This window comes from Drosophila navojoa, chromosome 3 (assembly GCF_054131105.1).
Source record: "Drosophila navojoa isolate 15081-1374.11 chromosome 3, UAZ_NAV_1.0, whole genome shotgun sequence".
Classification (NCBI taxonomy): domain Eukaryota; kingdom Metazoa; phylum Arthropoda; class Insecta; order Diptera; family Drosophilidae; genus Drosophila; species Drosophila navojoa.
This window is the reverse complement of record NC_142891.1, coordinates 14,248,046-14,265,005: the sequence shown is the minus strand read 5'-3', so window position 1 is coordinate 14,265,005 and position 16,960 is coordinate 14,248,046. Positions and strand designations below refer to the sequence as shown.

At 36.7% G+C, this 16,960-nt stretch overlaps 2 protein-coding genes across 3 annotated transcripts; both read right to left on the bottom strand.

Moving 5' to 3' along the window:
• Window positions 1–1,512: 1,512 nt before the first annotated feature.
• Window positions 1,513–8,316, bottom strand: l(2)k05911 (CLIP and Tryp_SPc domain-containing lethal (2) k05911). 2 transcript variants are annotated; one of them, XM_089257797.1, is made up of 5 exons: window positions 7,748–8,316; window positions 2,351–3,434; window positions 2,160–2,295; window positions 1,799–2,095; window positions 1,513–1,731 (listed from the first exon to the last, which is right to left on the bottom strand). In XM_089257797.1, the coding sequence occupies exons 1-5, from the start codon at window positions 7,950–7,952 to the stop codon at window positions 1,576–1,578; spliced, it is 1,878 nt and encodes a 625-aa protein (XP_089113923.1). In that variant the 5' UTR covers window positions 7,953–8,316; the 3' UTR covers window positions 1,513–1,575. The 2 variants fall into 2 exon arrangements, with proteins under 2 accessions (XP_089113923.1, XP_030241271.1); XM_030385411.2 differs by having other exon boundaries at window positions 2,351–3,431; window positions 7,748–8,030.
• A 2,133-nt stretch (window positions 8,317–10,449) lies between these two features.
• On the bottom strand, window positions 10,450–14,565 carry LOC115563047 (uncharacterized). Its single transcript, XM_030385418.2, has 4 exons — window positions 13,886–14,565; window positions 11,107–11,505; window positions 10,889–11,038; window positions 10,450–10,830 (listed from the first exon to the last, which is right to left on the bottom strand). The coding sequence occupies exons 1-4, from the start codon at window positions 14,028–14,030 to the stop codon at window positions 10,679–10,681; spliced, it is 846 nt and encodes a 281-aa protein (XP_030241278.1). The 5' UTR covers window positions 14,031–14,565; the 3' UTR covers window positions 10,450–10,678.
• Between the last annotated feature and the right edge of the window lie 2,395 nt (window positions 14,566–16,960).

Genomic DNA, 16,960 nt, shown 5'->3' with positions numbered 1-16,960 from the left:
TGTAACACAGATTTGGAGCCATTTGTTAATGATTTGATACAAATTTCTTTTATGTATTTCCTCAAAGTATTTCTACAAAGTGTTTCCTCTAAAACTTCCGGCGTAGAATTTCTTCGAAGTGCTTCCTCTAATTGTTTCCTTCAAATATTTCCACTAAGTATTTCCTCTAAGTCCTTAATCCTTAGCTGAACGATCGCACACATCATTTTACTTCACTCCACTTCACTTCATTGCACTGAACGATTGACCTCCACCAGACCTGGGCGACTGAAGAAATACTGCAGCTGCTGCCCTTTATATAGGGCGACATTCACTCTATCACCAGGTCGAGCTCAAATGTTGGGCGCTGCGCCAGGTAGGGGTCGCTCAAATTGAGCTTTATTTGACCAATGGGAACATCCTCTGCTGCTGCAAGCACTCTAGCTTTATTTTACTCTAATATAAATGACAAACGAAAACTGCTGCATACACAAAGACAACTTCTGTAGATCTTCGTAGTTTTACTCTCTTTTATACACAGAGAGAGATACAGACTGTGAAATAGACAGACAGACAGACATAATAACTGATATAAACACAGATATATATTGATATGCTCATGAACATAAATGATTGATAAGGCTAAATGTTGATATGGTAAATAGTGTGTATTTAAATTTATAATTATTGAATGTCAGAGCAGTTTCGTCTCTCTTGGGAACTAGAATTTTTGAATAGTCTGCTTCAATTTATGGTTTTATGTATTCATTATCAATAGCTCTAGCTTGAAACATGCTAAGGTGGCAGCACTGCTGAATGGATGCAATAATTTAGCTTAGACATCCACCATTTGATGTTTTATGTTGCTATAGGATCTCAGTTGTTAGCATAGACAAGAACCCAAAATAATCTATTCGGAATACATGAATGCATCGAAACTTTACTTGAAATTCAAAGTGTAATAGAATTAAGTTGCTGTTTCAAGAATATGTTTATCTAACTAATTTTATATAAATAAACTAATTAAGTTTACGCGCTGAATATCATTGAAAGTGAATACAGCAGCTAGCTTTTGTCTGGCAACAGCAACAACTTGCGGGGCATATTGGTTCAAAAGAGTTGGCATCTCCACACAGGCGCAGCCATCTTTAAGTTAGTTTAAAATGTCAGTTGACTGTTTTTACTTTAAGTTGCCGGTAAATAAATATTGTGATAAATAGGTAAGTAAGCTTAATGTCCATTTATGAAGGGTTGATTCCTGATAGTTCTAATGTACATATATTCATATAAGATGGTAATGTGAATGTATAATTTTTTTGGATTTTTTACCGGTGTTGATGAACATATTCATAAAAATAATGTATTAAATTTAGAGTGCTTTAATAGAGATGTTTCATATATTTACTTTAAAAAATGTATACATGCAAAACTGGCGTGAATTTTCAGGCGATTGATGCTATAAAACATAATATCTATATTTGAAGTGGAGCAAAAGGTTTTTTGCAAAAATCAAAATCAATCTCTGTGGGTGCTCTCTATAGTGTTTTTATTAAAGTTGTCTCAATATCACGACTTAATCTATGCAAAATACTTCGTTCATTTGATGTTCTTGTAAATCCATGGCAGCAGCGAGGTGACACGAGTGTAGACACCTGGATATTGCCCCTTGCCGCAGCCAATGCCCCACGAGACGATGCCCACCTGTGTGTATCGGTTGCCCTCATTGACGATCATCGGACCACCAGAGTCGCCCTGTCCGAAAGTAAAACGAAGATTAGTTTGATTATCTGTGGCTAAATTAGGAAATTCTTTGACTAACGCTGCACGAATCCTTGGACGCTTGACCAGCACAGATCATGGATTCGATGATGCCGCCAGGCGCAGCACGTCCGTATTTTTGAGCGCACTCCGAATTCGTCCAGATTGGTATGTCCACCTTTTGCAGAATCGATGGCTGAGGTCCATTCTCTCGCAGGCTGCCCCAGCCGGCGACGGTAGCGACCTGGCCGCTGTAGGAGCGGGCCTTTTGGGTTGCCGAGGTGGGCAAGCAAATCGGTTGGATCTCGGTGGAGAACGGCACCGGCTCGCTCAACGTCAAAATGGCGATATCATTGTGCTAAGCACGTAGAAGAAATATATAAAAGAGTATATATAATATGATATATAATTGATATACCTACCAAGGTGCTAAATTCGAAACCCTTGTGTCGCACGAGTCGCTTGATGCGACGCGAAACGTGTTGCACCTCAAAGTCCGTGCGGATATTATAGTCACCCAGATGGGCAGTCAATGCGGCCACATCCCATGAGGTCATTCTGGAACTCAGATCAGTTATACTCATCGGGCATTCAGTTAACTAATTTCAATTACCTTGCCACACAATGCGCCGCCGTGAGGATGTGATTGTTGGTTATTAGACTGCCGCCGCAGAACTGCTTGCCGGACTTGAAGAGGACGGCCATCCAGGGGAACTCATGCGGGCTCGCGTTGTTGCCGCCCACAATGCGCTCCTGGTCGGGCGACACGGGATTCTTGTTGCCGCACTGCAGCGGCAATCCTTCAGGACTGTAGCCAGTTGTGGGACGGCGTGTGGTCGTTGTTGTTGTTGCCGTCGTCGGATAGCTGGGCCGACGCGTGGTCGTTGGCGGTCTGCCCTGTGGGCGTGGCGTTGTACGTCGAGTAGTTAGCCCCGAGCTTGCTGTTGTGCCGATGGGTCGCGAGGTCGGATGCGTTGGATACTGATGGTTTGGAGGATGTGTCGGTATCGGTGGTGGCCAGCCGCCAACGCTGGGCGGATGGGTGGGCAATGGTGGCGGCCACTGTGGAAAGCCACCGGCAAAGTTGCCGAAGGGCCACTGGTAGGGATTCACGGCGGTGGTGGGGAGCGTGGTCGATGGTGTTGGCTCGGGTGCATTGGCTTCAATGTGGTTGATATCCTGAAAGTCGGGCATGTCCTCAACGCTATTTTGAGCAGTATCAATTGGGTCTTTGTCATTTTCATCAGGATTCACATTGTCCTGCGGCTGATCTGACTCCTCCACTTCATCAACCTCTTCAATCTCATCGACACCCATGAGGGGCTTCTCCGTTGTTGTCGTTGTCGTTGTTGTTGTTGTTGTCGTCGGCATTGGATAGACGCCTAATGGTTTGGTATCCATGTTTGGACAACATATGCCATTATTAACGCGCCCAAGCTGATCGTAAAAGTTGCATATATCAGAGCCAAATCCGAGTGAACCAATGGGCGCTGGCCATTGACGAACTGCCAGGATCGATAATTGCCGCACCACGCGATAATACGATTTGCAGTTGTCGATGCGAACACAACTGCCGGGTTGGGCTCTGGAGGTTAAACACCTGGAGCCCTCCCAGATTCCAGCATTGGCCAGACTGGCCTGCAGTAGAAACAAGCTCGGATCAAATAGAAGTTGTCGCTGCTGCCTGGCTGTGCCTGCTAGAGAGTTGATAAGAAGTTTAAAGTAAAATTTGTCTATAATTTGTTAAAGAAAATATGGCTCTTAAGATAGGTTGTACAATATATAACTAATATGAAATAACTGACCCATAATGATGGTTCCTTTTTACTAGACTATTATTATAAGTATTACCCATATTGATATATGAATATTTTTGTGAAAATATCTATTTTTATATGTATATTTAATTTGATTATAAATATAAAATTCATATAAGAAATTAAATATTGCACCAAAAATGGGGCTCACAAAATAAAAAGTGTGCAAAAAAGTGATTGGCAACATAGAAGTAGAATTACATATAAGCTTAGAGTCTTATGGATAAACAGCTTAATTGATTCGATTTCCTTTAATCACATTTCATATGATATTTATAAACAACTTCCATTGACCTGTTGTGGGACAGCTGTCATAACAATTTAAAATCCGTCAAATGAGATTTGGGGCCAATAACAATAAACATCGACATGTTTTCATGATTTGGGCCACGTGAGTAAGAAGTAATTTGGCTTTCAGTTGGAATGTCTTGTGCACCCAAATTTTTTATTTTCCATGACTCAGAATTCATCAAAATTTGGTGAGACTACTAACATTTTGGCTGGGCTGTTTTCCTCGTAATGTGCTCATATCATTTACAAAATGCTTACTCAATATGCGCAACGAGTCGTCAACGTAGTCTCCATTACGAACAGGGCAGAAGAAAAAAACACGTGCAGTCTGCGAATTCCAGCCGATCGAACTTTATGCACATTTAAGTATCCATTAATTTAACACCTAACTAGCAACTGAACAAACTGGAGAGCGATTTTAAAGAAATTCTATTTGGGAAAACATAGGACTCTCTCGTTAAACTGAGCTTAAATATAAGTCTAATTCTGAGCTTTCAAGTTTTTTGAAAGGTGTTTTTTTTTTCTTTCTTAATTAACATATGTTCTTTGCATGTTATATGTCTCTATTTAGGTTTAGCTGCTTAATTAAATAAATCATTCATCAACTATGATAAATAAAAAACAACAAAAAGTCTCTTTTATGCGAGTCTTAAATTAAAATCTAGATTGAATTTATTCTTAGATTATCAGAGCGTAGAAACCGACTTTCCCTTGCGACTTCATAAGATAGAAATTTGGTATATATAGTTAAAGCATTTAGAAAAGGTTCTTCAACAATTTTAATTTAAATTTATAATGTACTACAATGTTGTATATGTAAGAAATTCAAAATACATGGTGCTTCAACTATTAAAGATATTTGACTCTAGTTACTAATTACATTATATCAAACTAGTGATCGAAAAACGCGATTCTCTTCTGGGATCAATCAAATGCAAATGCAGTTCTTCTGAACTGAGAGAGGACTTAACATTCAATAACAAATGACAGGAGATATGTAGATAGCTAAAATTTGCAGCTACACCTCTGCAATTTATTTGCCAGGAATGTTGTAACATTCTGAGAGAGATCCTATATTTCTTTGTCAAATCGCATATTTTTGTATATTGTATGTAGTATATTTTATACTTTATAAGGGAGTAGAAAATTAAATTAAATTAAATTCAATAATAACAAATTGGCTTTACTTTGTTAATCCTGTTCCGACGAGCCAAAACTAATTTGTTCTCAAATAAATAGAGACGCTAAACGTTTCTATAAATATAAATAATTGATTTCTATAACTATTATAACCAATCGATTTTTGTATATAACAAAACATGAATGGCAGTTCTCCTTAAAGAGATTTTGTAACTTATTCAAATGAAAGGCAGAGTATATTTTTAGCTATATTTGAAGACAAAATGAGTAAAGCAATAAAATTAGAATAATAATATTCGTATATTCCCATGGAGCATAATAATAGAATCTGATGTGTTAATTGCTTATGAATGGACCAAAATGTTTTCCAATGACTGTCAGACAAAAGGCGAAGAAGCTGTGAAGTTCGTTTCGTCGATATTTTACATGATATAACATAGAATGCTTATACATAAATCACAAACACGAACAATCACATCGAGAGCAAGCTAAACGATTCATTTAGGCGAAGATTTTAGTGAGCGCATAAATCAACTTCGACTATAATATGGGCCACACGCGAAATGCTAAATAAATTAAACAAATGGCAGATTTATGTTAACTTGCAAGAACAACAAGAGCAGCTGGAACAAAGACGGCGCACAATAGCTGCCTAGATCAGTTTTAAGAAGTTGCCAATGGGCTTTACATACACGCACAGACTCGCACACACTCACACACATCTGAATATGACAAGTGACAGTAGAAAGTTGCTTAGGGGCAAGCGACACGCTGTTTTACAAAGAAATGTTGTCAATTGTGCGTTGAAAGGCGCACAGCACAGTGAAGAAGAAGAAGAAGAAGAAAGAAAAGATAAGAGCGAAAAAAACGAGTGAAACAGAAAAAAAATCCAAGACATGGAAAAAATGGCACAGCAATTGTCATTCAGCTTGAAAAGCGCTTAAGTTTATTGTCAATATTCTGGCTTTTGTTTTTTTTGCTTTTTTTTTTTTTTTTTTTTTTTTTGTCAAATTTCTTCGTACAGAAATGTCAAAATATTGAGTAATCGTATAATAAGTCGTCGCGTGGAGCCCAGCTTGGAATTGGAACTCGAAGCGTGCACGAATTTTAAGTAAATATTTAAGTAAATATTGGTTCATTTTTTCTTCTACCTCATCTTCTTCGTCTATGGGCATGTTTCTTTGTCAACACAGATTTGCTAAAAAAAGAGGGGGAAAAACGTTGCCTAGCTAAATAGTTTTGTTTTTTTTCTTAAGGCTAATGAACTCCTATTGATGAGCTTTAATTACCCGACATTATATTTTACTGCATATTAGTTTGGCAGGCAGGCAGGCTGGCAGGTGTAGGCATAATGTAGTTAAGAAACACCCCCTAGTGCTACAAACTTATTAACTTTAGTGTCAGGCGTGTGGCATAAGACACTTGAGATGCCCAAGGATAAACCAGCCACAAGTTCAAGGTCCATTTACTAGCCAACTCATACCCAGAGGCTGCACAAATCAAACTGGATTAATATAAGCGCACAGACTGGCGCAGAAACTCGAAATGAGCGGCAGGAGCTGTAAGCTGAGCCGCGCTGCGTTGAAACGGGGGCCAAGTCTTCTGAATTGTATAATATGAATATGGATAGCTGAGCGTGTCCATATAACTTAAATTTATTGCGGCGTCTTTCAGCACTGCTGCTGCTGCTAAACGTCAGCTAACTAATTGCTGTCCTTTGTCCTATAGCAATTTAATCACACCAAGCACAGACAGATTTCTTAGGCAATTAAGTAGACAATTGTTTTTTTGTACAGACAAAAAAAAAAAAAAGAGATCAGCATTAATAGGCTTAAATGGTCGCGATGTTTTCAGAGCGCAACATGAGCAAATATCACGCCTCTTTTGTTGGCCATAAATAAAAGGGGACGGGTACATGCGACAAGCCCATCAGTTTCGTATAAGTACACCAAATTTGAAAGCTCCATAGCAAATCCGCCTCCACTGTGACAATTCTTCGCGCTCAGATCGGAAGTGAGAATAGAAAGTTGGCGTCTGTTGTACTCTGGCTCAAAGGGCCGCAACTCAGAGACGCACGCCTTCAAGAGTAATTCACAAGCTTCGAATTCTCTTTTTATTTTCACTGGGCAATTTATAGATTTCTGAAGGTCACAAAAAACCATATACCGCTGCGTGCTTAGCATAAATTTATCGGACATAGCAAAAAGTCGTTGAACTTTCCTACATTACGTATATCTAGTATCTAATGGGATGTAATGCAAACAAAAGTAAAAACGAAATCTGACATATGTATCCCTTACTTAAAAAGAATTGGCGATTAAATGTAATAGTTTATATATTAGCAAGTCTATTCTGTAATTCTTTTTGGTTTTTTTTCTGGATATGCTTTTTTTGCTGGCATTGCCTTATCTGTCACATATTAATTATTGTTAAAATTGAATTTTCTTTTTCGAATTTAGGATCGTAAATAATTTCGTTAATTTATTAGGGAATTTATAGCCTACTAGATTTTAAGGATTAAATTTTCCTGCTTATCATGTTGCAAGTTTGTTGCCTAAGTCTTTTGTGAGGCCCAAGACAATATTTACAACTTAAATATAAATTTATATCTGCATAAGCTGTTTATTCATGATCAAAATAATAACTAAAGAATTGTCAAGCAGCCCAAAATTAATCTCGTTACTGAATTCTTTATATCTCGATTCCGAATTTCACTTTTTTTCATTATTATTTAAAGATTGTTCAGCTTGAGCGTTACTCACCATCCTCGTGGGCATTAAAGTCTCGCTCGAATGTGGCATTGGACGCGGCTAGGGACTCAACGGCCTTTGTGTGTAGAATTTGATCCGATAATGTTGTTGTTGTTGTTGCTGCCGTTGGTCTTATCGATGGCACATCCTCGGCTAATGTCGTTTTAAAATGCAACAAATGCACAGAAAGTAATAAAATCCGCAAAAATGCAAACATTTTGCCAGCAAAATAATTTGTTTTTTGTTTTTTTTGTTTTTTTTTTGTTTTATTTTTTATTATTTATGTACTTATTTTTACTATTTTGTTTTCGTTTCAACTCAGCGGGAATTGCAGACCATATATAAATGTTACAATATAGTATATAAACCGCACAAACGAAGCGCGTCTGTCTTTAACATGCGACGCACGTTGCCCGATGGCATTCACCTGGGCGGGCAGACGACTCAGAATATTTTCTCGCCTGGTTCTTGGCTTGATTCTCGCAATGTCGATATCGCCTGGCCTTCGCGCGCTTATTAGAAACAGGACCGTTGGCTATCGAGGTCCGCAAGCTTCTGAGCCAACTGATGCCAGCGAAGTTTGGTTAACAGCTATGCCGTTTGTCGTCTGCCGTCGGCCGTCTGCCTTCGACGGCGGCAGCGGCGCAGACGCAGACGCAGAGCAGACGCAGACGCGTACGTAGACGCAAGCGCAGACACTGCCGAAACGTCAATAATTTTTGCGTATCGATTTGCTTGTGCCTCGCTACACGATAGGCGGTCATCTGAGTTGTAGTAGTTTTTCTTTTTGTTTATCTCTAATGCAAATACAGACTGCATTTGGAAACAAGTTATTCAAATGCTTGCTTGCACTTGCTCCTGTTCATTCCTGCCTCCGCCCTTCAGCCCGACTGGTCAACACTGAGCTCGCTCACGCACATTGCTCTAGTTGCAGACAAACCGGGACTTAGACCGAGACCGAGAACATTATATAGCTGCATACTGTTAAAACGTCAACTACATCATCGCATTTTACGTTTGCTTTTAAGACGCACTGACACAAAATTCGTATTTAATATTCTTTACCAATTGAATAATTGTACTAGGATGCCTTGGTAAAATTTTTGAATTTTCTATTTTTTTTTTTTTTTAATTTATAATATAGTTAATTAGTTTAATGTATTGTATTATATTATATTACAATTATATTATTATGTTAAATTTATTTCATATTTGTTTTACTTATTTTTTTTTTTAAATTTATAATATCGTTATATAATATAATATAAAATTATATAATAATTACATTTTAATTTATTGTATTATATTATATTACAATTATATTATTATGTTAAATTTGTTTCATATTTGTTTTACTTATATTTATATTTATTTAATTTATTTTATTGATACTTTATTGATTTATTTTTTTATTTATTGATATTATACATTTTTAAATAAATTTTTTTATTGTTATTTTTTTTTTAATTTGAATTTTTAATGTAATTGTTTTTTTTTTTATTTAATTTATTTTGTTAAATTTTTTTAGTGTTTTAAAAATAAATAGTTTCCATCTGCTAATTATGCCCACATATTTTTTAGTAAATTAGTAAATTAAAGGCAAAAGTAACTTATTTATCGAAACTACAGGATTGATAACAGTCAGCAAATATATAGAAAGAAGTACAAATCCCATTTATGTTAAAATTTATACATATAAGATTTCTATAAAATCCATAGTATTTGATTCAATTATCTTATGCGCAATTTCTATAATAGGTGTTGAGGTGTTAGAGAAATATCGTACAGATTTCAATTAAAATATAAATGTCTGTAAAAATCCAATTGTCACGAACTGCGTCGGTGCATTATATTGTGTTCATAATATTCGAAATGAATTCAATTGTTTGTGAGATTGGCCATCTCACTGTTGGCTAAAAGGCTCACCCACCTTCAATGAGCTGAATTGATGTGACGTTCTCGAGTGTCACGGCCATGGTGGCCTCAACCTTTTGGCGAGATGGCTGGCCATCAAACAATTGGGCCTGTGCATATCAATATTTTGCCAACTAATTGTCTATAATTGGACGCCAGGGGGCAATTGCCTGTTGATTGATCGCAAAGTGTTCTCGATTCGATCTGGAGTGTTGAATTTTCGAAAGTAATTCAATGAGTCGCACAGACATCATACCAAACAGGGTAAGAGCTGGGGAAAGAGCTATGACACATTCGATGCCAAAAGCAATTTCGCATTTTATTAAACAAATTCAATTTGTTATGCCTGACAAATTGCTTAAGCTGCAAATATGACACATACATATGTATATAAAAAAATTTGTTTTTTTTTGAGCTGATCTTACCATTGGGATCTAGTCAATATACCATATATAAATACATATATTTTTGATCAATGTTAATATTATTAGGGATAAAAATATACAGACATAAACTCTAATACATAAAGCTGCAAAGTTTCCATTAAATAAACCAATAAATTTATTTAATATTTTTAAATTCCATTTCGAGTTTAGCCAATTGTATTTATTAAATTATTATTATTATAGTTTATTACCAAATTTGTAAATTTTAAATATTAATTCCATTGCTGTAAGGTATGCTACAAATAATTTCATTTGATTCACGAAAAATCCATTTATGTTGCCTGCTTTTGGGAGCGAGCATAAAAATTCCAATGCATGTCAAACCTTAAGCAAACAGAAGCCAATTCGAGTGGGTTTTCAATAGAATTTAATAATTTTGAAATGATTGAAACAATAATACGTGCAAAAAGATGATATTTCTAAAGAAAAAGCATATAAATAAATATGAATTTCGTTTCGCTGACAATTCAAGAAGGAGCAGAGTAATTATTTGGAAGCAGCGTTAAAATTAAATGATACTTTGTAATATAATAACTACACACTAATTAGCTATAAAATGCAAACAATTCGAGCCTTGAGCACTTTACAGAACCAACAGCTTTTCTATAGGAACCGGTGCGAAGAACTCATTGATATGCGAGACCAAAATGGGCGCCCATTGCTCACGGGTGGCGGGAATACCGACGCGCGTTATCTCGGGCAAATTCTCATTGACCAAATTCAGGATCATAGCATCTGCAAGGCAAACAGAATTATTACAGACTCGTAGATAATGCCCATAGCAGCGACTTACTCAGATTGCGGTCCGAGAAAATGCCGTTGGCCAAGACCCGAGCATTGCCCACATTGACGTTCGCATTCAGGCGATGCAAGCTCAAACGCTGCTGGCCACTGGGCAGCTGCTCAATGTGTCCATCGGTTAGAATCGTAGCCTTCACGTCATCTATGAGTTAAGATATTTATATTTGATTAGTAAGTAAACTAAGGTTAGTCTGACGCAGCGCTGCTCACCAATGGTAATGTTGAATGGTCCCTTGGGCACCAGACGCAGGCCCCCAAACTTGACATCCGCCTTAAAGTAACCGCCAGCCTTCAGCTGTGGCAGCTCCACGCCCAATTTGATGACAAAGCCGCTGTCCGTGAAATTGGATGAAACGGTGTTCACCTTCAGCCCACTGATGCCATAAATTTCCATGTTCTTGATGAGCAGGCCGCCCTGTATGCCGTCGTTCGAGTACCGAAAGATGCCGCGCTTATAGAAGTACGGATCGATGGAGCCCATGCTATATTCCGACAGACCCTGATACTTCAGTTGAGGCACGATCGCATCAAATAGCCCGCGTATGCAAACATTTAGCTCGGCTGAGCTCAGGCTGCACGTGGCGATGCCGCCGAATGGCGTTTGTGATGCTGTAAGAGTGGTGAAAGTGGCAAAAGTTTAGTACACAGCAATTACAAAGTTGGCCAAAAGGCCAAAAAGCCAAATGCCAGTTGATTAAGACATAGACGTGGCTAAGCTCAGCCAGGCATGCATCATTGCGCATAGCGCCTGCCGGGGCATTTAACCAAGCGTGGCACATAGTTTACAGTTTGACATGCTCTGCACAGTTTTCACTTCAATTTTGACATTCAAATTGCGTCTGTTAATGTTGTTGTTGCAGTTGCTGTTGTCGGCTTTGCGTGCCTCGTGTCAGGGTGACAAGTGACAATGACGCTTCGCTGTCTCAAGGTCTTTATAATTGGGCCCCACACGACGCAGGCCAAGCCAATTGAAGTTAATAATAAACGAGTTGTGGAATAAACTAAAAATAACCAGACAGTTCTCACTCTATTTCGTTCCCTTACTGAACTCAAGAGCTGATGTCAGAAAACTTAAAGCTTCAAGCAAGCAACACTTTAAATGCTGGCGGAGAATCTTAAAGCGAGTTATATAAAATTTAAAAACGTTGACAAACTGGAGTGAAAATCCATACCATATCATAGCTTTTTAAATGGCCTCTCAAGCATAAACCATTTTAGAGATATGTTATCTTGCGTAGTCAATTGTCTCATTAAATGACATTCAAGCCTTTATAGCTTCTAAACGGAAATGAAATTGCAATTATGATTGTGCACTTAAAGAAAAAAAATACCCAAAAGTATTTAAAAAGTCGCTAATTACGCTCAACTTCGACTTGACTTTGGTTAACTTCCATTTGTGTTTGTTATTTTTAGTTAACAACTGTGATGAATGTGTGATTATGTCTGCGATTCGCCTAGGCAATTTGAATGTCTGTAATTATTCTGCCAAATTTCGAGGGTTTGCGTGTTTTGGACTCGAACCTTTTTCGCTGACAAGTTCAATGTCAAAGGTGAAACAGCACAAAAAAAAAAAGAAACTATAAAAAAACAAAATTAAACTCAACTAAAAATATTGAGTCAGGTGTCAAATTTTGAAGAGGCGTCGCGAATGCTGTAATTTACGCCCATAGCTGAAATGAAGTTCGTTGCCTAAGTCTTTCGTTTGCATAAGTCGCAGTGCAGTGCAAATGTCAATAAATTTCTTGAGCTTCTGTTGTTGTTGTTGTTGTTTTTGTTGCTGCTCGACATTTTACGCAATTAGATACAAGTTACAATTGCAGCTTTTAGCGTCTCTCAACTGAAAGGCCCAGCGACGATGACGCCGTTTTCGCATTGATGTAGGTCAGTTTTTAGCTTTGTGCTTTTGAGAAATGCGCGCACCGCCAGCCGGTTTTTTTTTCTGTTTCTTTGTTTTGTTTTTTTATTTGCTCGGTATGGTATATATTGTAAGGCTCTTTGTTGTCGCGAACTCTTTTCGCAATAGCTCAAACATATATGCATATATATACAAACAATTTTTAGCTTTGCGGTTGATTAAATTAATGCAATTGGTAATATTTGAGTTAGACTTTCGGTGTTGATTCTCTGTCAGTTATTACGCATAATCAATCGAATTGAATTCTTGTTTTCACAAGGCTGATGAATCTCTATATCTGCCTGGCTGCGGTTTTATAACTTTTACCACTCAAACGAAGAAAAAATAAAAATAATAAAAAAGGTAAACTACAAATGAAAACGAAATATATGTCAAGTTCAAGCGGCGCAGATTTTTTATTGCTTGCCTCTCGTGTGTTAAGAGTCAAACAAATAAAAAGTATTTATTTGCTTAATTTTTTTTTTTGGTTAGCAGACCTGCTAATTTTACAGATATATTTCTTTTTACTATTGCGCAGGAAATCTCATTAAAATCACACTTTGCGATCAATTTGCCAATGGGCTGCCCAAGGCTGTTGTCGTATGTATATATATATATAAGATTTAGTTAATTGAACCGACAAATAACTGAAGTAAATAAAATTAAAATATTTTTTAGGCTTTTAATAAAACACGTATTGTATATTACGAAAAAAATGATAGAGACGCCAAAAAACATTCAGTAAAATTTACTTTTACAAAGTAATTTTTTATAGAAATAATAATAATATAATAGAAATTTTTTACTCCCACATTCGTAATAGGACTTTAGATGCCCCTCTCAACATTTCCTGTTATGAATTCCGCTGTTGCAAAAATCCGTCAAATATGCCATGAACAAATATAAGTTTATTTGTCACTCAGCTGATTAGCAATTTATTTTCAATTTGCCATTTCAAAAACGAAAGACTTTGGCAACAAACTTGTTTCCATGCTTTGATTTTGCATTTCGCTTTTCATTTAAATATCAAGTTCTGGCCATGTTGCATAAGCGTATAAAACAAAACTGTATATAGTATTGGATATATGTATGTACCTGTATCTAGCTGTAAGACGCTTGAGGAGGTGGTCCCCAATTCCGTCTCCTGCTCGCTTGTGGGACCGGATGTTGGCAGCGTGGCGGACTCGGCACTTCCGAGTGCGACCGTCGCGACGGTTAGTAAAATGTAAAACGCTTGCATATCTTTCTTTTACTTTGCTGCTGTTGTTGTCAAATCGGACAACACTTTTTTTTCACAATTGGCAATATAAACTTGTTTAAATTGAATAGTTTTTGTTTAATTTTTTGTTGTTGGTTTGATTTAACACAGGTAAAATGCTCACACACACGCACACAATTATACAAACGTGGGCAATTTTCGCTTGGCTCTTTTTTTATTTTTGTTGGTTTTTGCGTAATTTTGAAAACCGGCTTCACTTTTATTTCTACACGAATTTAACAGTTTGTTGTTGCCGTCGTTTTCTCGGTTAACTGCAATTGTTGCTGCAATTGCGCACACACACACGCACAAACGGACACACACACACACTGCTAAACAGTGTCAAACACACACCTACACACAGCTAGCCTATTCAGTTGCCAAAGATACCAAAATTCAGCGAACTTGTGTTGTTGACGGCCCGCCGCTTGCAAATCTTCAAATGAGCGCTGCATAAAACTTACGTTTATTTATAGTTTTCAGTTCGAGTTTTTCCATGCGCGCGCTGCCGAAATAAAAAGCGAACAAAAATACAAACAGCAACAGCAACAAAATACCCAATTCGAAGGCTTTCGGAGCGCGCTTACTGAGCTTTCGAAGCTTTTGTCTTGCTGAGTGATTCAGTGGCTTTGAGAACTTGAGCGGCACAGTTTCAGCAGCACTGTACTCGAAATACTCAGCATGAGTTTGCACAATCCAGAGCCTCACTTGAATGCCAAGTATACTAAATCAGAGAAGACGTCTAGACATGATTATAATGCAAGAGTAATCAGCATTCTATATAGACCAGTTAAATTAAATGGTTGCTACAGTTGATAGGGATCTTTATATCATTTAGAATGGAGACACAAATTACATTTTCAGGGAAATACCAAAACATTATTCTATTGTTTATTGAGTAGACCTTACATAAATAAATTTACTACTTTTAGTGTAAATATATAGTTATGTATCTATCTCTAAACTATATTATAGTTTTATTTTTCATTTATTTAACTGTATTTTTAAATAAATTTATCATTTATCATATATAATTTCTGTAATTGAAATTATTAATTATTGATTTTTTAATTTTAATTATTTTATATATTTTATATACTGAAGGAAAAAATGAACACTAATATAAAATTAATATAATTAATATATTAATATATGTATAATTATTTTTAAAATGTCAGCAATTATATTAAATATTTGTATATACCATAGATGTACATATAACTAATGTGGATAGCTATACCAAAACTTGTCCATCAATTTTAATTTCCTACTATATTAATTCTTAGCTCTATATGTTAGACTTATATGGGAGCACTTTTTCTTTGATGTGCATAATAAATATTTATTGAAAAACTCTCTTCAGTTCATGTTCATGCAAACAATTCATTAATCAATACATGTGAGTATACAAATCTGTCTCATTTCACTAAATGCTTGAGCTAATATCAATCAACAACAACAAAAGATTGCGCTTACAAATTAGTCGATCTGACAACAATGAGGAAGCTGTCGACAAGCTGCCATTTACCACAACACACCCAGCTAAATGCCAATGCCAATCCCCGATACAGTTTGAGCTGCACTGCCGCAGTTGCAGAGGCGCTGCGCCTAGTTGAGGAATTGGATTCGCCCTCGGCTGGGGCATGTAAAATGTGGGCCAGACATAAATCTCTAGCAATGTTTACACTTGAACCGCCACAAAGTTTGAGTTTGTGTAGTTTTCGGGCGTTTCTCTTCAAGGTGATCGACGTGAGGTGCCGAGGATTTATTTATGAAAATGAGCACTGAATGAAATAATTGTAAACCAGATCGTTGCACTGCAAGCCAGTGTCAAATTTGGCAGATGCGTCATAATATGGTTTGGCTAAAAAAAAAAAAAAAAAATGAAGAAAAAATGACTCAAATATTTTATGCTTATTATGCTTCACCTGTCTTCGAGCAGACGACAAATGTTCGTGTGCCTCGCATGCTCATTCAGCAGTAGCTACACATACATATGCATGCTCTAAAGTATATTCAAAATAGAATTTAATATTCATAGCACATGTGAGTCAATCGGACTTATGCACAAACGCGTGCAGTGCTAACTTATAATAGATGATTTATGGCATAGTTAACGCCGATCCGGTGGCTAAATAATCTAGAGTGGAATATTACCGAACTTAACATATCTACTGAGCTTCAATTATAGACTATATTATTTATGTCAACTCTTTGGCAGGCCGATAAAATGTTCTCGTTTGCTTCTAACAAAAACTACTCACTGAGCCGGTTCGTTGACGTCATCTAAGGCATTAAGTAATGCTAGTGCTTCTTACAGTTACAGTCTCAACTGTAAACAATATGTATTAGATAATTTGTAAGCAGCTCTATTGAAATACCATATATACACTATACTATATATAAATATATGTAAATATTTGCCGCTACACAACAATTAACGTACGGCCTGATTGATTTATTAGCATCGCTTATTTTGACAGGAGGCAATTTAGACTGTGGCAGCCATTAAGACCTGCGTCAATTTATTAGCAGCAATAGGAAGAAATTTAGAAATAATTAAGAGTATTCTAGTCGAGGATTTCCGTTTGGAAAATATACATAACTCTGCATTTTAGTCATTATATGCAAGATTACTGTAGTAATAGATGGCCTGAATTCGATCGTCTACGCTGGACATCATTATGTCAAGAATTCCAATTTTCAATAGATTGAAAGTAAAGTAAGAATGAATGAATAGACTCTCTAGCCAGTTCTCCATTCTATAATTAAGTTTTCATTTAATTTCTAATTTGCAGAAGTCCTGACTTCTAATCAGCTTTACAAACATGAAATTATCTCTGAGCAAAACATAAAAAATGGCAACTTTAACACTAAAAGTGGTTTCGATGTATTATTTATGGCCTGACGGC